Source organism: Rana temporaria, chromosome 3, assembly GCF_905171775.1.
Source record: "Rana temporaria chromosome 3, aRanTem1.1, whole genome shotgun sequence".
NCBI lineage: Eukaryota > Metazoa > Chordata > Amphibia > Anura > Ranidae > Rana > Rana temporaria.
Genome location: NC_053491.1, coordinates 311,506,909 through 311,530,148, shown reverse-complemented (window position 1 = coordinate 311,530,148; position 23,240 = coordinate 311,506,909). Strand labels below are relative to the sequence as shown.

Here is a 23,240-nt window from a genome sequence, read left to right as displayed (position 1 = left end):
GTGGAGTTCCCCCTTAAAATCCACACCAGACCTGAAGGGCTTGGTATGGGTATTTGCGGGGAACCCTACGTCTTCTTTTTTTTTTTTAACGGCGGGGTTCCCCTTAATATCCATTCCAGACCTGAAGGGCCTGGTAATTTAATTTGAGGGGAACCCCCACACATTTTTTTTTTTTTCTTTATGAATGAATCATCTCTGTAATTGAAAGAGCCGACAATTCATTAGAGCCGCAAAGCCGGTTTTAAATGGCTTTTTTTCTTTCAGAAATGACACTTTGTGCAGGGACAGTTCTATGTACGGGAAACATGCGCTTTTTCACATGCTGACTTTACACCCCCCCCCCCCAGGTACGAAATTTAAAGTAATATTACACTTTTATTGTTTCACTTTTAGCATTATTAAATTCACTGCTCCTGAAAAAACGGCCGTTTTTAAAACAAAAATTGCATTGATACATGTTTCCATTTTTAGGACAATAACTTGCATATTAGCCTTTAAAATTAACACTTTAGATTTCAAATGTTGGAGTCCCATAGACTTTAACGGGGTTCTAATGTTCACACGATGATTTGGTGTGTTCGCAAGTTCTGATGCGAACCGAACAGGGGGGGTGTTCGGCTCATCCTTACCTGTAAGTAAACTACAATAAATGTTGTGTTTTACCTCTACGGGCTTCACTATTGTTGTTTTTCTTTACTACATTGGGTTAATATCCTGTTGGTGATCGCACAATATATCCATCTTTGTGTGAGTCCTGATATTTTTCTGGTATTGATGTGCCTGGATAATCCTATGACCTGCCTATCAAGTTTGTAGTGTGCCATCTGAATCAATTACTGACCTCTTGCACCATATGATTACATTACTTGTTTTCATATCTTTCTGGTAAGCAGACTGATAGCACGTGGGTGTCGTGTGCCTTTCCTTTGCACATTGAAGATTGGTGGCTATTTCGCATCATCTTTACACCATATTGATTTTTATATGGACTATCACATATATATAATTTTTTCACTGAAGCGCTGCATTTTGGACTTTGTGTTACAGAGAAAACATCAGCTTATGTGGCTTCTGTTCCCTCCGTGCCCGCCTGTTTCCTCCGCTGGTTCAATGTGCTGCGATGCTCTGGGAAGTGGGGTCGGCAACCTGTTGATTTCTATCTAGGCTTGCCAAGTCGTCATCCCAGAGCATGGGGCATGCGCTTCCCTGGGTTTAGGTTGCAGGCCACATTAGAGGGACAGGGGTTTATCCCCCCCGTCTTAGATGTTCCACTATTGACATCTGGCACATTTTTAGTGTGCAGCAAAGCAGATGCTGGAGAAAGTGACTGTAAAATGTAAATTACTGTCACTTTCATGTGATCTGTCCATGTTTTTGGTATAGGACGTTTTTGGAAACTTTTTAGCTTCAGTCAACCTTCACTTATTGGTACTTTCATGCAAGTCTGACCTATTCCATTCAAAATGGCTTAAAGTGTACTTTATATAAATGACAAGAGTGAATTTCTATTGCTCACTGTTTTCTCTGCTAAATATACCATTTAAAGTGATTTGTTTAAAAATGTGCTGATCTTGCTTAAATACAGTCATCTTGTACATTCCTGTGCAATCTGCAGTGCTATCCGTGTGTTTTTGGCCTGCCCAGTTCATGTCTGTGAACTCGGAACACCTTCCATCTATGTTTATGGAGATTGGGGGCGGGGGTGTTCTTTGGCCTTAACACACTTTCTGTCTTGGGGAGTCAACACTGCTTCACCATATTTAAAGTACTTGAGTGTTGTCACCATAGGGTAGGAAATGTTACTGGCAGGATTACCTAAGTAAAAATATAGGGGTAAAGAAGCCTGTAAATAGAAAAACGATTGCAGCCACCACAGCTAAGGACCGATAAGCGGCAATATTACATTTATGTTCTTAGGTTTTATTACACTTTACAGTCTTCAGTTAAAATGATTGTATAAGAAGTTGTGAATGTTCAATCGCTGAAATGGCTCAGTGTTTATTCATGACATGAGAACTTATTTTTCCAGTAAGTTTTGTTTGTTGTGAGTTCAACTTCTTGCCAATTTGGAGATGTTCTGTTCGCTTTGCAGAGACCCCGTAAAGTTGGAGCTAGATTCAATGGTATAAATATAGCTGCAGATGAGTATGAGCAACCAGAGCTTGAGTTGGATTATGATGGGAAGAGAGACCGGTGGAATGGCTATAACCCAGAAGAACACCAGAAGATTGTAGAAGAACATTCTAAAGTGGACTTGGTATGTCATTTGTTTTTCATACACTAAAGAGTGTTATTAAAGTAATAATAAGCATTTTTATAAGCAATTTTAGCTGCTCGTTTAACCCTTTCACCGACCAGAGCTGTGTGTGTGTGTGTGTGTGTGTGTGTGTGTGTGTGTGTGTATATGTATGTGTGTGTATATATATATATATATATATATATATATATATATATATATATATATATATATATATATATATATATATATATGTATATATATAATGTATATGTATATGTATATGTATATGTATATGTATATGTATATGTATATATATATATATATATATATATATATATATATATATATATATATATATAATCAAAGAAACACGAGTTGCATAGATCATCTCCCTTGTGAAGGAGCAATCAGAAAGCAGTCATATAGCTCTACATCTGGAGCATTGGTTATCTCATCCACGGGGATTGCTTGTGTAGTAACGGACTGTTCCATGGATCCCGTCCCCCTTTTCCAAGATTAGAGTAGCAGTACAGTATAGGTCTATAGGGACAGCTCACAAGTCCCTACAAACAGTAGATTGGAGAAACAAGAGAAAGAAAGAGAGCGGGCAAACGGAGGGAAGCTGTGAGGAAGAGAAAAGAACAGAGTAAATTGCGTTTTCACAAAAAACGTAAAATATATCAATCTGAAAAGTCATAGCCGGATAGCTGAATATTTTGTGACCGCTTTAAAGTTTGTTTGGTGTCTGTAAGTGAAAGTATGAAGGAGCTGAAACTTTTTGCAGGACGTGTGATTTGAAGCGGTAAAAAGCATGTTCTCATTGACTTCAATGTTAAAAAAAAGTGTCTAAAAGCTTAATATTTTAAAAAGTATAAATGGTACAAAAAAACTTGAAGTCCCATTGTTAGCTTAACGAGACGCACATTTCAATAGTTGAATGGTCTCAATAGCTGAAAGTATGCAGAAGTTACGCGGAAAATGCATTTCCTGAGGAAAATGCGAGTGGGAATGCTGAATAGCTGATTTGCTGAGCCCGCGCCAAAGCCATTCACCATAACCACTACAGTATCTTTAGGACATACAATCGGTGTTCCTTCAGTACTTATAAAGCCTAATATCACACAGCTCCTTTCTCTATCTGCAATATAGAGAGTGACCTGACTTGCCTGGTCGCCCCTCCCCCCTCAAGAGGCTTTCTCCACATGGGGTGGGGGAGGAGGACTGCACTGAGGTAAAGAAAGCTATTTAGGGAATCAAAATACCATTAGAAACGCTTTCATCCACACACAAAATCAGTTATTGAAGCCTTCAAACAAAACTTAATCCACAACCGTACATGCGATCGATACAGCGACTTCACCGTTTGAAACACAAGGCTTTTGTGAACAAATCGGTATAAAATTTATGTTGATAAACTTAAAAATCTGTGCATGTCAGCGATTTAGAAAAGAGCGTCTTTGTGTGTTTTGCAGAAACATTTTAAAGTCTTTTTAACATGAGTGTCAATGAGAGTTTATTTGTCCCTCTTGTCCTTTAGAAGCTCCTGGAACTAAAAATAAAATACGTATCACAAAACTGATAACATTGCCTGAAACCAGACAAACATACCTACGTTTTGATATATAAATTGTGTATGACAAGTAGATCTTGTGGGCGTGAGAGCAATTTGTTTCCCCTTTTTTAAAGATAATTTTTTTTGTGGATGATCTCCACTCTAAAGGTCACATGACACACTCTAAACCTGCTCCATAGGATTACATTATAACCGATAAAATTTTCTGAAAAAATTACTAAACGTAAATTGCGTTTTCACAAAAACCGTAAAAGATATCAATCTAAAAAGTCATGTTTGGATAGCTGAATATTTTGTGACCGCTTTAAAGTTTGTTTGGTGTCTGTAAGTGAAAGTATGAAGGAGCTGAAACTTTTGGCAGAACGTGTGTTTTGAAGCGGTAAAAAGCATGTTCTCATTGACTTCAATGTTAAAAAAAAGTGTCTAAAAGCTTAATATTTTAAAAAGTATAAATAGTACAAAAAAACTTGAAGTCCCATCGTTGGCTGAACGAGATGAACATTTTAATAGTTGAATGGTCTCAATAGCTGAAAGTATGCAGAAGTTACGCAGAGCCAAAAAACGTACGGAATAAAGGATAAAATTAAAACTAGAAAATGCATTCCCTGAGGAAAATGCGAGTGGGAATGCTGAATTGCTGAGCCCGCACCAAAGCCATTCACCATAACCACTACACTATCTTTAGGACACACAGCTCCTTTCTCTATCTGCAAAGTAGAGAGTATGCTGACTTCCTGGTCGCCCCTCCCCCCTCAAGAGGTTTCCCCTCCCCCCAGGTCAGTGAGGAGGAATATTGCACTGAGGTAGAAAGCTATTTATGGAAAGAAATTCCATTACAAACGCCTTTTAATTCACAGACCAATACATTAATTACGCCTCCAAACAAAACGTAATAAATCCACAACCGTACATGCGATCGATACAGCGACTTCACCGTTTGAAAGACACGGCCCTTGTGAACGCATCGATATGAAATTTATGTTGATAAACTTAAAATTGTGGCCATGCCAGCGATTTAGAAAAGAGCGTCTTTGTGTGTTTTGCAGGAAAATTTTTTAAATTTTTAACATGGACGGTCAATGAGAGTGGTTTTGTCACTCTTGTCCTTTAGAAGCTCCTGGAACTAAAACTAAAATACGTATCACAAAACTGATCACATTGCCTGAAACCAGACAAGCATACCTACGTTTTGATATATAAATTGTGTATGACAAGTAGATCTTGTGGGCGTGAGAGCAATTTGTTCGCCCTTTTTTTAAAGATAATTTTTGTTTTCAAAGATCTCCACTCTAAAGGTCACATGACACACTCTAAACCTGCTCCATAGGATTACATTATAACCGATAAAAAAATCACTAAACGTAAATTGCGTTTTCACAAAAACCGTAAAAGATATCAATCTGAAAAGTCATGTTTGGATAGCTGAATATTTTGTGACCGCTTTAAAGTTTGTTTGGTGTCTGTAAGTGAAAGTATGAAGGAGCTGAAACTTTTGGCAGAACGTGTGTTTTGAAGCAGGAAAAAGGATGTTCTCATTGACTTCAATGTTAAAAAAAAGTGTCTAAAAGCTTAATATTTTAAAAAGTATAAATAGTACAAAAAAACTTGAAGAAGTCCCATCGTTAGCTGAATGAGACGAACATTTTAAAAGTTAAATGGTCTCAATAGCTCAAAGTATGCAGAAGTTACGCAGAGCCAAAAAACGTACGGAATAAAATTAAAATTAAAATTAAGAAGAATAATAAAAAACGAATATCAATACTGGGAATGCTTATTAAAGCATTCCCACTAACTAGAAAATGCATTTCCTGAGGAAAATGCGAGTGGGAATGCTGAATAGCTTATTTGCTGAGCCCGCACCAAAGCCATTCACCATAACCACTACAGTATCTTTAGGACATACAAGCAGTGTTCCTTCAGTACTTATAAAGCCTAATATCACACAGCTCCTTTCTCTATCTGCAATATAGAGAGTGTCCTGACTTGCCTGGTCGCCCCTCCCCCCTCAAGAGGCTTTCTCCACATGAGGTGGGGGAGGAGGACTGCACTAAGCTAAGGAAAGCTATTTAGGGAATCAAAATACCATTAGAAACGCTTTCATCCACACACAAAATCAGTTATTGAAGCCTTCAAACAAAACTTAATAAATCCAAAACCGTACATGCGATCGATACAGCGACTTTACCGTTTGAAAGACACGGCCCTTGTGAACGCATCGATATGAAATTTATGTTGATAAACTTTAAAATTGTGCCCATGCCAGCGATTTAGAAAAGAGCGTCTTTGTGTGTAGAGCGTCTTTGTGTGTTTTGCAGGAACATTTTTAAAATTTTTAACACGAGAATCAATGAGTGGTTTTGTCGCTCTTGTCCTTTAGAAGCTCCTAGAACTAAAAGTCAAATGCCTATCACAAAACTGATCACATTGCCTGAAACCAGACAAACATACCTACGTTTTGATATATAAATTGTGTATGACAAGTAGATCTTGTGGGCGTGAGAGCAATTTGTTTCCCCTTTTTTTAAAGATAATTTTCTTTTTCAATGATCTGTGCTGTAAAGGTCACATGACACACTCTAAATCCCCTCCATAGGAATTCATTATAACCGATTACATTTTCTGAAAATATCACTAAACGTAAATTGCGTTTTCACAAAAACCGTAAAAGATCTCAATCTGAAAAGTCATAGCCGGATAGCTGAATATTTTGTGACCGCTTTAAAGTTTGTTTGGTGTCTGTAAGTGAAAGTATGAAGGAGCTGAAACTATTGGCAGGACGTGTGATTTGGAGCAGGAAAAAGGATGTTCTCATTGACTTCAATGTTAAAAAAAAAGTGTCTAAAAGCTTAATATTTTAAAAAGTATAAATAGTACAAAAAAACTTGAAGTCTCATCGTTGGCTGAACGAGATGAACATTTTAATAGTTGAATGGTCTCCATAGCTGAAAGTATACAGAAGTTACGCAGAGCCAAAAAACGTACGGAATAATAAAGGAGAAAAATAACTAGAAAATGCATTCCCTGAGGAAAATGCGAGTGGGAATGCTGAATTGCTGAGCCCGCACCAAAGCCATTCACCATAACCACTACACTATCTTTAGGACACACAGCTCCTTTCTCTATCTGCAAAGTAGAGAGTATCCTGACTTGCTGGTCGCCCCTCCCCCCTCAAGAGGTCCCCCCCCCCCAGGTCATTGAGGAGGAATATTGCACTGAGGTAGAAAGCTATTTATGGAAAGAAATAACATTACAAACGCCTTTTAATTCACAGACCAAATACGTGAAATACGCCTGCAAACAAAACTTAATAAATCCACAACCGTACATGCGATCGTTACAGCGACTTCACCGTTTGAAAGACACGGCCCTTGTGAACGCATCGATATGAAATTTATGTTGATAAACTTAAAAATGTGGCCATGTCAGCGATTTAGAAAAGAGCGTCTTTGTGCGTTTTGCAGAAACCTTTTTTAGACTTTTTAACATGATGGTCAATGGGAGGGAGTTTGAGGTGCTTGTCCTTTAGAAGCTCCTGGAACTAAAAGTCAAATGCCTATCGCAAAACTGATCACATTGCCTGAAACCAGACAAGCATAGCTACGTTTTGATATATAAATTGTGTATGACAAGTAGATCTTGTGGGCGTGAGAGCAATTTGTTTCCCCTTTTTTTAAAGATAATTTTTTTTCAATGATCTGCACTCTAAAGGTCACATGACACACTCTAAATCCCTTCCATAGGAATTCATTATAACCGATTTACATTTTCTGAAAATATCACTAAACGTAAATTGCGTTTTCACAAAAACCGTAAAAGATATCAATCTAAAAAGTCATGTTTGGATAGCTGAATATTTTGTGACCGCTTTAAAGTTTGTTTGGTGTCTATAAGTGAAAGTATGAAGGAGCTGAAACTTTTGGCAGAACGTGTGTTTTGAAGCAGGAAAAAGGATGTTCTCATTGACTTCAATGTTAAAAAAAAGTGTCTAAAAGCTTAATATTTTAAAAAGTATAAATAGTACAAAAAAACTTGAAGTCCCATCGTTAGCTGAACGAGACGAACATTTTAATAGTTAAATGGTCTCAATAGCTGAAAGTATGCCGAAGTTACGCAGAGCCAAAAAACGTACGGAATAATAATAATAAAAAACGAATATCAATACTGGGAATGCTTATTAAAGCATTCCCACTAATAAAAAACGAATATCAATACTGGGAATGCTTATTAAAGCATTCCCACTAAAAAACGAATATCAATACTGGGAATGCTTATTAAGCATTCCCACTAATTAAGAACTAGACAATGCATTTCCTGAGGAAAATGCGAGTGGGAATGCTGAATAGCTGAATTGCTGAGCCTGCACAAAAGCCATTCACCATAACCACTACAGTATCTTTAGGACATACAAGCAGTGTTCCTTCAGTACTTATAAAGCCTAATATCACACAGCTCCTTTCTCTATCTGCAATATAGAGAGTGTCCTGACTTGCCTGGTCGCCCCTCCCCCCTCAAGAGGCTTTCTCCACATGAATTGGGGGAGGAGGACTGCACTGAGGTAAGGAAAGCTATTTAGGGAATCAAAATACCATTAGAAACGCTTTCATCCACACACAAAATCAGTTATCGAAGCCTTCAAACAAAACGCAATAAATCCACAACCGTACATGCGATCGATACAGCGACTTCACCGTTTGAAACACAAGGCTTTTGTGAACAAATCGGTATAAAATTTATGTTGATAAACTTAAAAATCTGTGCATGTCAGCGATTTAGAAAAGAGCGTCTTTGTGTGTTTTGCAGAAACATTTTAAAGTCTTTTTAACATGAGTGTCAATGAGAGTTTATTTGTCCCTCTTGTCCTTTAGAAGCTCCTGGAACTAAAAATAAAATACGTATCACAAAACTGATAACATTGCCTGAAACCAAACAACAATACCTACGTTTTTGATATATAAATTGTGTATGACAAGTAGATCTTGTGGGCGTGAGAGCAATTTGTTCCCCCTTTTTTTAAAGATAATATTTTTTGGGGATGATCTCCACTCTAAAGGTCACATGACACACTCTAAACCTGCTCCAAAGGATTACATTATAACCGATAAAATTTTCTGAAAAAATTACTAAACGTAAATTGCGTTTTCACAAAAAACGTAAAAGATATCAATCTAAAAAGTCATGTTTGGATAGCTGAATATTTTGTGACCGCTTTAAAGTTTGTTTGGTGTCTGTAAGTGAAAGTATGAAGGAGCTGAAACTTTTGGCAGAACGTGTGTTTTGAAGCGGTAAAAAGCATGTTCTCATTGACTTCAATGTTAAAAAAGTGTCTAAAAGCTTAATATTTTAAAAAGTATAAATAGTACAAAAAAACTTGAAGTCCCATCGTTGGCTGAACGAGACGAACATTTTAATAGTTGAATGGTCTCAATAGCTGAAAGTATGCAGAAGTTACGCAGAGCCAAAAAACGTACGGAATAAAATTTAAAATTAAGAATAATAAAAAACGAATATCAATACTGGGAATGCTTATTAAAGCATTCCCACTAATAAATTTACGGATATCAATACTGGGAATGCTTATTAAAGCATTCCCACTAATAATAAAAAATTAATATCAATACTGGGAATGCTCATTAAAGCATTCCCACTAAATATACGCTTGTGCCGAGTAAACAGCCAACATGCCAAACCCTAAAAAATGTTGTGCCCGTGAAATGGCGACAAACTTCAGCACCCAATATTTTCCATAGACGACACTTTAAAAGCCACTGCCAGTCATCAGTTTGGCAAGAACCGTGAATAATGGGACTAGAACGACTCTGGTGTGTGTGGGGCGATATGTAATGTCAGTGGACTTTTCATATGTATGGAAGGGGCTCAGAATTGTTTTGGAGGGGGATTTTAAGTGCTTGGGTGTATATATATATATATATATATATATATATATATATATATATATATATATAAAAGTGAAAAAATTTCAATGCGCTACTGTGAGTATACAGCGATGATAATAAAGCAGGTGATCATAAATATAAATCTGATGCAGCTATATCTAAGAGTGTTCACATAACACAAAAAAATCAAATATCTATAAACAAGTGATAAGCGCTTCAAATGGGTGATCGTGACCATAACAGAGGATGATTCCAATAATACGTGCACAAATATAATCAATAACTGCACTGTGGTATGTGAAAAATTATCAACTGGGAAAGGGTAAACCCAAAATTTAACACAAGGATGTGAACATGGAATGGTATAAATAGATGAATAAATAAATCTCTGTGCATTCAAAAGTGTCCAGAAGTAGTAAAGTGCAAATGCTGAAGCTTCAAAAAATAAATAAATAAATAAGTGAATAAATAAAGAAGGTCCAAGATGACAGACAGTCTCTAAGCCAGGTGAGTCTGAATAGGTGAACTTCTGAAACTCTATTTTCTTCCCTCAAACAGTTAGTGGACTATCCTCATAGGTAATGTAGTACCCTTACCTGCAGGGTGCTATATATAGGCATATAGTAAGGACTCCACAATGGATGTTCTTGCGTCCCCGACTGTGGATCACTCCTACTGCTCCAGCTGTTGGATCTCTCCAGGCTCCATGGTCCTCAGTGCGGGTGGAATGGGGACAGAGGGAGAGGAAAAAATGCCTCCGATAGTGTAATAAGTTTAAGCTTGCGCGTGTTTATTGTAGCAAAAAAATATATAATAAATAGAGCAAAGCAAGCAGAGCAAGGATGGGCGCATGCAGTGTTGTATTTTTAAAAATCCCGGGGACGCGGCGTTCTATGTACCGCCTGACGTCCGGTGGCCTCCGGCTTGTGCGGATGTAAATCTCGGTCTGATTTACATCCGCACAAGCCGGAGGCCACCGGACGTCAGGCGGTACATAGAACGCCGCGTCCCCGGGATTTTTAAAAATACAACACTGCATGCGCCCATCCTTGCTCTGCTTGCTTTGCTCTATTTATTATATATTTTTTTGCTACAATAAACACGCGTAAGCTTAAACTTATTACACTATCGGAGGCATTTTTTCCTCTCCCTCTGTCCCCATTCCACCCGCACTGAGGACCATGGAGCCTGGAGAGATCCAACAGCTGGAGCAGTAGGAGTGATCCACAGTCGGGGACGCAAGAACATCCATTGTGGAGTCCTTACTATATGCCTATATATAGCACCCTGCAGGTAAGGGTACTACATTACCTATGAGGATAGTCCACTAACTGTTTGAGGGAAGAAAATAGAGTTTCAGAAGTTCACCTATTCAGACTCACCTGGCTTAGAGACTGTCTGTCATCTTGGACCTTCTTTATTTATTCACTTATTTATTTATTTATTTTTTGAAGCTTCAGCATTTGCACTTTACTACTTCTGGACACTTTTGAATGCACAGAGATTTATTTATTCATCTATTTATACCATTCCATGTTCACATCCTTGTGTTAAATTTTGGGTTTACCCTTTCCCAGTTGATAATTTTTCACATACCACAGTGCAGTTATTGATTATATTTGTGCACGTATTATTGGAATCATCCTCTGTTATGGTCACGATCACCCATTTGAAGCGCTTATCACTTGTTTATAGATATATATATATATATATATATAGGTTCTCTTTTAAAAGACAGGTTCACTGATCTTTTTCCCCTCTACCCAGTGGCTCCTACCATGCTGGATTGGTGGTCTGCTTATGGATGTGCGGAGCTCAGGAAACATTGCAGGGGTGCAGGAGGACCCACAGTAACTGGGGTGGGCGGAAGAAATGCAGTGGCTGCACAGCTGCCAGATCACTCCCATCTGACAGCAGGTAGTCTACTTGACAGATTTAAATGTGCACCTGCAAGGAGAGTATGTAAAACCCTCCTCTGCCACTCAATCACTTGTTGAGTAAGCAGCTTCTTTATCCCTTAATCCTTGCCTATGTTCCAGTTTAGGCTGGTGTCATGCCTGTTGCCTAGGTTTCCTGTTTCAGGGTGACTGCATTCTTTTGCAGCATTTTATGGAGCCACTTTTGCATGCAGAGTCTACGTTTGTCTCCCTAAACTGTGTGCATTAAAAAAAGCGCAAACCCCAATAGCCTAGGATGACAGGGCACTCCATTGTTCCTCCCCCCTCCCCCTTCTCTATGCTAAGATACTGGCTTGAAGACTACACTGTCCAATGCCAACGCTGTCCTGTGTAGACTAAAAGTTTATTAGGGAAACGGCACTGAGAAGGCAAGATCCAGCGGCTATGAAAAGTTTGTAATCTGCAAATGCTTGGGTAACAACTTAAATAGTTTACTAGGAAATGTTTTTTGTTTTGTGCTCTGTGTTTTCAGCTAAAAAACGCTACAATTAATATTTATTTTTTCTCTGAAAAAAAATATATATATTTGGTAAAAGTATGCACAATTAAGCAAAAAAAAAAAATGCCACTGCCTTGTGAAGCCAAAAATGCATTTTAAATAGAAACGTGGTCCATCAAGCCTGTCTCCCCCCTCCCCTCCTCCTTCACTTTTTTTTTTTTTACTTTGAGTATACATCACTTTGTGTAGGCTGACTCGCTCTGCCAGAAATCTGTTCTAGACATCAGTTTCTATTTTGTTAAGCTAATGCTTTCAAAGGTTAGTTTTACTTACACACACACACACACACACACACGCCTGTCCATGTGTGGTGGAAAAAAAGTGTGTCCATGAAATAGATAGACATTAACCATTCATTATGATGAATATCAGATGTTACTGAAACCATATATCCTTCTTCTAGGCAAAACGTACATTGAAGGCTCAGAAACTTCAAGAGGAGCTGGCCTCAGGAAAGCTTTCAGAACACGTGGTAAGTATTTTGATAGGCCAGCCATCTGTGTGATGTACAACCAATAAGCTTAAACCTCTGACTTTTTCATCAAGTACAAAGTTGATTTACTTGCTACCAGTGAGGATGTTTTAGCACTATGAAAGTATGTGTCAGGTTCAGTAGGGTCTTAAGTTATTTTTATCCATTTATTACCTCCTCCATCCTTTTTATTATCTGAAAGTCATAATTACATATGGTTAAAAAAAGACACAAGACCATGGGAAATTTTAATCTCGCTTCCTGATACTAAGACAAGAAATAAGAGGAAATAGGAATCACTGGTACAGAAAGATAGTGACAGGCAGCAGTAAATACTGTGCACAGATTCTAACCTTTACTAAATATTTTGCTCTCTGTCTACTTCGGAGAAGCTTTTCACCACTTCCTGGCCTTGTGATACCCTAACTTCTAGACAGGAAATGAGTGGAGTTCTCTTCAATGGACACAAAGATGGCAGTACTGTAAAAACCTAACCCTTTCCCTTTTGTCAAAAACTAGCTAGAGTTGGGCTTTAATGTTATCCAGGTTTTGAATTAGTTGAATGCGTGGGGTGTGTGACAAATCTAAAAGATCTATAACTAACTTATTATTTTTACTTCTTTCTCTGACAGTAGCACCTGATTACAACTTTTAATCCATTTTTACTACGTATTATTCCACCTGTATTCCACCATAGTTCTCAATTATCATGATGTTGAAATGTGTATATCACACTCTGAAAGGTGGTAAATCTTCCAATAGATGCAGTGTATGTATGTGTGTAGTCCTATCCTGTAAAATGTTTCCACCCATTCGTTTTTTTTTTTTTATATATATAACATTGCTGTCTACATGCTGGTTTATTAGACACTTTAACTAAAATAACTGCTGTGGTGTCTTGGACATCTCTTGGGTCCTGGTAAAAAATTTTTTTTTTATTAATGGATCGTGACTGACTGTGGCATATACCCTTTAAAAATGGGGATTCTGGATTCTTCGTGCACAGCAGTATAAGAGGTCACCTGGGCTCACAAGTTTTAAGGCCTCATGCACACTGGGCGTTTTTGGATGTTTTTACAGCAGCTGTTTTTGGCAGTAGATGTTGTTTTTTTTCTACAGTCAATAAACTCTTCATGTTATCCTATGTGTCCATGCACACATAGGCTGTTATCAGAAGTTTTAGGTAGTGGCGTTTTTGAGCAGTAAAAAAAAAAAACTAGTGGGTTCTGAGAGACATTTTTCAGCTGTAAAAAACGCTCTAACGCCGATCAACGCTCAAAAACATCACTCAACAGCGTTTTTTAAACGTTTCCATTGAGAGAGACACTAAAAAACGCTGACGCGGAAAAGCGCTATTGAAAAAACTTTGAAAAAAGTTGAAAAACTCACTGCAAAGTTACTGGTGTTTTTATAATGTTATTTTAATGTCCAGTGTGCATGAGGCCTAAGGGTCATGGCTTGAACCTACTGATCCCCTTTACATCCCTGCAACCTCCTTTTTACCCCTGTAAATACTATCTTGTTTACTTACCTCAATAGGTTGACTCTTCACTAAGCTTGACCCTGTATTTTCTTTGTTGCTCATCTTGCTTTCTTTACTCCAGAGCTCCCCAAGACACCAGTGGGGAGAAGAGGAACAGAATACTCAGACCGTAAGCTTTTCTCCCTCCTTGGATAATACGTGTTTTTTTTGTTTGACCATGTCACAATGATGATAAACTTGCATCATCTTTATGCTGCACACAGCCCCATGAAGGATGTATTTGCAATTCAAGGAAATGGTACATAATGAAGGGTTATTGCACCAACAACCGATCTGACAAGATCCCTGCTTTTGACTTCTGCTGTGCATTGTGGAGCTGAGATCTCTCCCCTGGGGTCTCTTCTGTGCTTGCTTGCAAAGCAAATGTGGGGAACTCTGCCAGAGAAATCTCACTTTTTTAAATTGGGCAAGATACTGGAAACAAGTTGACGATTTAGTCTGCTGGTGTCCACTTACTATCTATCTGAAATCCCCACCTTTTAAAAAATCCTAGACCATGTTTGGATCCAGAGATAGCAGTTTGGAAATATCATACCTATAGTGAACAGGCTCTTGGAGAGACCTGTCGATCCTCCATCAGAAAAAAGAGGCATGAAAAGATGTCTGCATCAACCAGGGTCACATGAGTTGCGGCAGCCAATCCCGCCCCAACCAGCAATTAAACCTTAAAATAGGTGTGGGGCAGGTGTCCATTATTTCCTGGCTGAAGGAGACACAGATGTCCAGATATCCCCTGCCGAGATCTCCCTGTGCCAGTCCAGCCACTGGTGACATCGCTTCCGCGGCGGCGCACAGAGTGAAGTAATTTCTGGAGCGGTTGGGCACAGGCACAACCATCACCTCCTTCTCTTACATTGTTATTCAGGGATAGATACCCTTAATATTGGACTTAGGAAATGGGTTTTTTATATATATATATATATATATATATATATATATATATATATATATATATATATATATATATATATATATATATATATATATATATATATATATAAAATATCTTTTGCATATGACAGGGGATTTGTAAATACTATTGACAGTGTGGCTGTTTTTGTTGTGTGCACTTGTAGGGGAGGGTCTCTCCATTTTCTGACACTGATTCCAAGGATATTTCCCCAGTGTAGACCCAATTTATCCAAAACTCAAAAAAAATAAATAAATCTGGTTGAAGTTGCAACTAAAACGCCACCCGAACTGCTACTTATTTTGCGTGCTATGAGCCATCTTCTGTTGTGTCTCCATTCCACTTTGAGAAATACGGTTGAGTTCATAGCATCTTGTAGAAATTCTGTATAACTCTATATTGGGATACCTAAAATGTGCCAGTTAGTACAGAGCTTCTCTTTAGTTGTAAGTGACTTTAAAAGTTCATGTAAAGCAGTCCCATAGTATGGGCAAAGGGGACAGAACCTACGGCAGAGTGCAGGAAAAGATTATATGGATAGATGGTGGTGTGTTAATTTTTTTTAAAGTGGAGCTCTTGTTTTAGATTCCTGTATATCTAAAAAGAGTTCTATAATCACATGTAAGATGACTGAGTAAAAGCTAATGTCGGATACACTCTCTCGCTATCTATAGCGAGAGAGAGCTATATAAAGATATATCCACAGTGTTGATAACTTGGTCCTAATAATTTTTCTATCACACTTTTTAGGACCGCAACAGTGAAGATGAGGATGAAGATAAATACGCAGATGATATTGATATGCCAGGACAGAACTTTGATTCCAAGAGACGAATTACAGTCAGAAACCTGCGTATTCGTGAAGATACTGCCAAGGTAAATTCTGAATGTTTTGAATAACTAAGCAGCAAACTTGTTTTATTTGTATGCGTTAGTATTTTTATCTTAATCTTTTTGCTTATATCCCTGTAGTACTTAAGAAATCTGAATCCAAACTCTGCATACTACGATCCCAAAACCAGAGCCATGAGGGAAAATCCATATTCTGATGCAGGAAAAAATCCAGATGAGTATGTGACGAGATTAAATTGTCTACTAAAGATTTAGCCTGTCAGAGGTTATTGAGCTGTTGGTCACACCACTGAGCTGCTTCACACTGTGTTTTAAAAATCAATGTACAGTTTTCCAATGTGCTATCACACATTGCACTTTTAGGCCAGCAAAACTGCATTTTAACCAGCCCAAGGACATCATAGGATGCCTTTTGACTTTCAGTGGGAATATCTGAATGATGCCTGCAGCTACAGGCATCATTCAGATAGCCTTGTTTTCAGCCGGCGATTCTGTACACCATTAAAACGATCATAGTGGCAGTTCCACAGCTTGATCGTTCTTACAGGCGACAGGAGGGGACATCCCTCCCGGTGCTTCTCCGGGCTCTCCCGTGCCGTCGGGAATCCGGAGAAAGAATCGGCTGCTGCCGGATGATGACCATAGAGATTTCCAGTCATCTCTATGACCGTCAGAGGCCAGAGCATGGCGTTATGACGTCACGTCCAGGCCACATTTGTAAACAAAGCCACGATTGCGACTGGTAAGCATTTGATCGAAATTAAAAAAAATTACAATCTCATGATATGGACCCCATATCTTTCCATAAAGAGGACCTGTCACGAACCATTCCTATTACAAGGGATGTTTACATGTGAGGTATCTCCGCATGCGTTGGGGCACGAGCAACAATTCTAGCTCTAGAACTCCTCTAACTCTAAACTGGTAACCTGTAAAGAAAATTTAAAGCGTCGCCTATGGAGATTTTTAAGTACCGAAGTTTGGCGCCATTGCATGAGTGTGCACAATTTTTTAAAGTGTGACATGTTGGGTATCTACTCGACATAACATCATCTGTCCAAATTATTCCAAAAAATTGGGATAACTACTGTTTTTTGTTGTTGTTTTAATTCATGAAATATGTTTTATTAATTTTTTTAAACGCATTTGAAAAATTGTTGCACAAATACAGTGCGAGATAAAAAGTTGCAATGACCACCATTTTATTCCCTAGGGCAGGGCTCGACAAATCCCGGGCGCCAGGTCGCCATGGCGACTAGAAATGGGGCCCTGGCGACTTGGCTTGGAAGGGGGGGAAAAAAAAAAAAAAAAATTTTTTTTTTTTTTTTTGAGCTGGGGCCATCTGGTGGTGAGCCGTTGGTATTACAAGTTATTACCACCAGATGTGAGCTGGCGCCATCTGGTGGTGGCCGTTGGTATTACAAGTTAAGCATTACAAGTTAAACAGCAATTCTAATGTCATTTTTCACTATTTTCACTGCCATCTTCTTCCCTCTAATTAGAACCCCCAAACATTATATATATTTTTTATCCTAACACCCTAGAGAATAAAATGGCAAACGTTGCAATACTTTCTGTCATGCCGTATTTGCGCAGCGGTCTTACAAGCGCACTTTTTTGGTGAAAAAATTACACTTTTTTGAATTAAAAAATAAGACAATAGTAAAGTTATCCCCATTTTTTTTTTTATATTATGAAAGATAATGTTACGCCGAGTAAATTCATACCCAACATGTCACGCTTCAAAATTGCGTCCGCTCGTGGAATGCAGACAAACTTTTACCCTTTAAAATCTTCATAGGCAACGTTTAAAAAAAATCTACAGGTTGCATGTTTTGAGTTACAGAGGAGGTCTAGGGCTAGAATTATTGCTCTCGCTCTACCAATCGCGGCGATACCTCACGTGTGTGGTTTGAACACCGTTTACATATGGGGGCGCTGGTCACGTATGTGTTCGCTTTCTGCGCGCAAGCTCGTCGGGACGGGGCGCGTTTTCTGGCTCCTAACTTTTTTACCTGGCTCCTAGATTCCAAGCAAATTTGTCAACCCCTGCCCTAGGGTGTCTGCTAAAAAAACATATATAATGTTTGGGGGTTCTGAGTCATTTTTGTAGCAAAAAAAATAATAATTTTTACATGTAGGGGAGGAGTTCCAGAATAGGCCCAGCGTGGAAGTGGTTAAGTAAAAAATAAAATGCTGCGATCAAACAAACATAGATGCAAGACAAAGCTTATTTTTTTACTTTGTAGAAAGGAAGAACGCAGAACAAGATTTAGAGCAGATCCTGTTGACAATGTTCTTCGGCATACATTAAAAACTTGAAATCTGCAATAAATCTTCTTGCCGTTTCAATTGCATAGTCCTCATGAGTGTTTATAGACCATAATTGTCATATTTATATAGTTGAGATACAATTTCATATCTAAACAGCAGGTGGCAGTTTAGGTGGAAAATATATAAAGTACAAGCTGTTGGTCTTAAGCTAGTGCATTGTTGGTTCACTTACCTTTTTCCTTTGATTTCCCTTCTAAATGTTTTTTTTTCTTTGTCTGATTTTCTCGCTTCCTGTTTCTCCTCAGTAAGCTTGCCCCATCATCCGAGCCTTTCTGGCTTGGGGGTTAGCGTGCTCGCCCCATCCCTTGGGACTACATCACTGCAGGGAGATGCTGTGTTTACCCCCAACCAGAACGGCTCGGATGAAGGTGGAAAGCTTACTGAGGAGAAACAGGAAGTGTGAAATTCAGACAAAGGGAAATCGAAAAAGGGTAAGTGAACCAACCATGCACTAGCTTAAAGTAACCTTTACAACCCCCAACCCCCCCCCCCTTTTTTTTTTTTTTTTTTTTTTAAAGTGTGGTTTTTTTTGTTTGTCTTTTATTCTATCTTATTGATGAACTTGAACTTTCTCTACAGTGTCAGCTATGCTGGTGATAATTTTGTACGTTATACTGGTGACACAATTTCTATGGCACAAACTCAACGTAAGTAACGTTTCTTTTTTAGTCGTTATACTAATTTAGAATTATGCATGTTAGGGCTCATGTTGAAGAGTATTGTTTTTCCTGCTTTAATATTTGTTTAGAACGCACTTCAAATCCAGGTTAGCAAATTCCCTTTAACTATAATTACAGTGGTTGTAAACCCCAGTCATGGATTTGAACTAAGCACATAAACTATATTGCCAAATGTATTGGGACACATGCCTTTACTTGAACTTTAATGGCATCCCAGTCTTAGTCCATAGGGTTCAATATTGAGTTGGCCCACCCTTTGCAGCTATAACCACTTTGACTCTTTTGGGAAGGCTGTCCACAAGGTTTAGGCGTGTGTCTATGGGAATGTTTGACGATTCTTCCAGAAGCACATTTGTGAGGTCAGGCACTGATGTGGACCAAAAGGCCTGGCTTGCAGTCTCTGCTCTATCGGGTTGAGGTCAGGACTCTGTGCAGGCCAGTCAAGTTCCTCCATCCAAAACACGTTCATGTCTTTATGTACCTTGCTTTGTGCACCGATGCACAGTCATGTTGGAACAGGAAGGGGCCATCCCCAAACTGTTCCCACAAAATTAATAGAATGAAATTGAAATTGTCCAAAATGTTACCCTCACTGGAACTAAGGGGACCAACCCCTGAAAAACGGCACCATGACACCCCCCCCCCCCACCCCCTCACCAAATTATTTGGACCAGTGCACAAGGCAAGGTCAATAAAGACCTGGATGAGCGAGTTTTTGGGGGGGAGAAATTTGAGTGGCCTGATAGAACATCTTTGGTATGAATAGGAGCAGAGACTGCAAGCTAGGCCTTCTCGTCCACATCAGTGTCTGACCTCACAAATGCGCTTCTGAACGAATGGTCAAACATTCCCTTAGACAGACTGCTAAAAATTGTGGACAGCCTTCCCAGAAGAGTTGAAGCTGTTATAGCTGCAAGGAGTGGGCCAACCTAATATTGAATCCTACGGACTAAGACTGGGATGCCATTAAAGTTTATGTGCCTGTAAAGGCAGGCGTCAGAATTATTTTGGCAATATAGTGTATATATGTAGTGGTTTACATATCTATCTCCAAAGCTCTACATGTTATTTCTCTCTGGTGATTTGTTCCTTGGCTATCGGCATAAGTCGCTTCTGAGAAGTTTTCCTACCACATGAGATAAATTTGTGTTGGAGTGGGGGTAGCACAGAACAGAGCTGGTCTATTCACAACACTGCTGTGTTGGCTCTCACAGTGTAACTGCAGTCCCCCTCTTCTGTGCTGAGACAGACAAAGAAGGATTTTTAACACAATCTGCACTGAAAGTGTGTAGAGAGGGGAAGAATGCAGATAAACGAATAAAACCTAATGTCGGCCCTTATTAAAGTTTAGAGGTATTTCGCTTTTTCTTATGGTGGCAGCCATTTCGATAAAACTTGCCTATTGGTAGTGCCTCTTTATCGTAGGAGGAAGCAATCATTGCTATTTATACTGCTTAAAAGACTGACTAGCATGCATGTCATTAGTCAGCAGATTAGGTCACTCGAAAAACATTGATGGCATACTGTCTATATAGAAAGACTCACTTTATACTTGTGTATTGCCTGTGTTATGCCAAGTGAATAGAAACATGTCAATGAATATAAAGTAGGTGTCATCCCAGTGTGGCTGAAAAAGTGAAAATACACTTTAAGAAATTTCTATATGCATTCCTAATTCTGATCTTACAAAAATGCGGAATAAATATTGTATAGCAAATATTGTTCTTGACAACATTTACTGTATATACTGGAGTATAAGCCAACCCGAATATAAGCCGAGGCACCTAATTTTACCACAAAAAAAATGGGAAAACATATTGACTCGAGTATAAGCCTAGGATGTCCATCTTAATGCATCACTGTGTCCATGACTATACTTGCGTTTAACATGGGAGTATATAGAAGGGGTGCCCGGCTTTCGGGTCTAGGTGACCTACGGCCGGCTGGTCCCAGTTCCCCAAAATTACCGGAGAAATGACCGTTTAACATGGGAGTCTATAGAAGAGGTGCCCGACCATAGGTCCCCCCTGGACAACAAACTTTGCACACTTGTAAAGGAAGAGTGGGGCTATATGTGTGCCAAGTTCAGGGGACCTGTGGCCAGCTGGTACCGGGTCACCAAAATCCAAGAGATCAGGTGCAAAAAGGGGACTCGAGTATAAGCCGAGAGGCATTTTCAGCACCAAAAAATGTGCTGAAAAACTCTGCTTATACTCGAGTATATACGGTAATGGGAGCAATGGGTAATGGCTAACAGTTGCTCTTTATCTATGACCATGTTTTTTTCTTGTGCAGTGTTTGCCTGGGAGGCCTATGAAAAGGGTTCAGAGGTCCACCTTCAGGCTGATCCCACCAAACTAGAAGTTTTATGCAAATCGTTTAAAGTAAAGAAAGAGGACTTTAAAGAAGACCAGAAAAAGAGCATCCTGGAAAAAGTATGTTGCTCATATGAATGATGCTGAAAGAGCAATATGTTATTGAGAGGAAAGAGATGTGTGTAAAATACATACACACTCATTTTATGGTTTATTGTGGTCTTTGTGACCGGCTTTACAAATAATTGCAAAGGAATCTGATGTACTGCAAAAGTTGTGTTTGGGTGAGGTCCAAGTACATTTGATTCACTTGTTCCTATCTAAAGCACTAGATCATTCACTGGACAATTAGAGAAAAATTTTAATCCGTTTTTGTAGTTTTAGTAATTCCATCAGTTTGATAACAAAGCCCTAGGTTTTTAACTGAATTACTAAAAAGGGAATTCTATTACAGAAAATATATTGAAATGGAAATAAAGTAGCCTAAGGCAGTGTTGCCAACAGCCCATTATTTTACAGAAAGTAAAAAAAAAGGGGGGGTGGAAACGAGCACCTGTAAAATGTTTCTCTGACGATTTTTAAAACCTACAGCAGCACGTGCAGTTCCAAAACAAATTGATTCTAGATTGGCGGAGCTCGGGCATACTGCTCCATCATAACTTAATATGAGACGAGGACCATTGTGCTGCACAGGTACATTGTGCTGCACAGGTACACTTAAATTTAAAGCGGGAGTTCACCCAAAAATCAACTTTCTGCAGTTAGATCCAGCATACGGAGCCATAGAAGAAATACTGCTATAACGATAAGTACCAAAAAAAAAAAAAAAAAAGACCAGCATACTGCAGATGTAAGCAGTATGCTGGATCTAACTGCAGAAAGTTGATTTTTAGGTGAACTCCCGCTTTAATGCCAGACAAAGCAATGTTATAACCTGGCGAAGATTTTGACAACAGTGAAGACCCTGTATGTAAAGTGTTTGCAATCTGCACATCAATCAAGAGATTAATATGCAAATACTTTAGGCTTTTCTAAAGAGGCAGTTCTAGCTAGAACTGATATTTCAGTGGTGGAGCGGTTTTACTTTCTTTGTCTTCCACTCCCACAGGCTCCTTTTGTTGGACTGGTCCACGCAGCCTCTTCTCCCCCACGCTCTTGTGGTTGGATGCCCTTGGCCTCATTGGGGCTGATACAGGGGCCATAGGATTTTGGGCATTGGGTGTGGGGATGCTGGGATTATCCACTGCCAGTAGACTGTGTGGTGGGGTGCCACTTGCTGGGTGGGGGGGGGGGGGGGGGAGCATCGGGTGAAGCTGCTTTTCCCATCCCCTGGACATGGGCAGTTTGATGGTCTTTGCAGTTCAGGCACAGTCCCATTTTAAAGGGGGGGACGGGGACCTTTGCTTTTCCCTGAGTTGGTCTTTAAGGGTTAACCTGTGGAAGAGGTTTAAATATGCTATAAAAGACTGAGGAGGGAATTTTTGCTGCTGTTTTTGGGTATCCTGTACCATCTAACCATCTCTTGCTTGGACATCTTTCCAATAAAATAACAAAAAGAAGACTGACGGAGTGAAAGTGTGTTTGTAACTATTCAGTGACTGTGTCTTTTTTTTTTGTTTGTTCCCTCCCACTTGCGCCACAAACACTGGCATTTTAGCGCCAAATTTTACTGCGGCACACTTGTGTTTCGCTAGTAAACCCTTAAATGTGCTGTAACACTTTAACCTCTTGACCACCGCCCCATGTCAAAAAGACGTCCTCCTTTTTAAAGTTGAATATCTCGATAACGGCAGCAGCTGCTGCCACAACCGAGACATTCATCTTTTCAGGGGGCGGTGGTGTACACGATAACGGCTGTCTCCGCGGCGGATTCGCCGCGAGATCGCCGTTATCGGTGGCGGGAGAGGGGCCCCCCCCCCTCCCGCCGCTCTCCCGCGCCCTCCGCCGCTTACCGGAGCCGTCGGTAGCGGC

The 23,240-nt window shown here is 39.3% G+C and overlaps 1 protein-coding gene across 1 annotated transcript in view; it reads left to right on the top strand.

Annotated features, from left to right (window-relative positions):
- Nucleotides 1–23,240, top strand: part of SLU7 (SLU7 homolog, splicing factor) — a 63,365-nt gene that overhangs the window by 18,637 nt on the left and 21,488 nt on the right. The window contains exons 5-11 of the mRNA XM_040344804.1: nucleotides 2,093–2,257; nucleotides 12,567–12,635; nucleotides 14,240–14,287; nucleotides 15,839–15,964; nucleotides 16,061–16,158; nucleotides 18,854–18,921; nucleotides 21,250–21,389. Coding sequence (XP_040200738.1) covers nucleotides 2,093–2,257; nucleotides 12,567–12,635; nucleotides 14,240–14,287; nucleotides 15,839–15,964; nucleotides 16,061–16,158; nucleotides 18,854–18,921; nucleotides 21,250–21,389 — 714 coding nt within the window. The remainder of the gene's footprint in view (nucleotides 1–2,092; nucleotides 2,258–12,566; nucleotides 12,636–14,239; nucleotides 14,288–15,838; nucleotides 15,965–16,060; nucleotides 16,159–18,853; nucleotides 18,922–21,249; nucleotides 21,390–23,240) is intronic.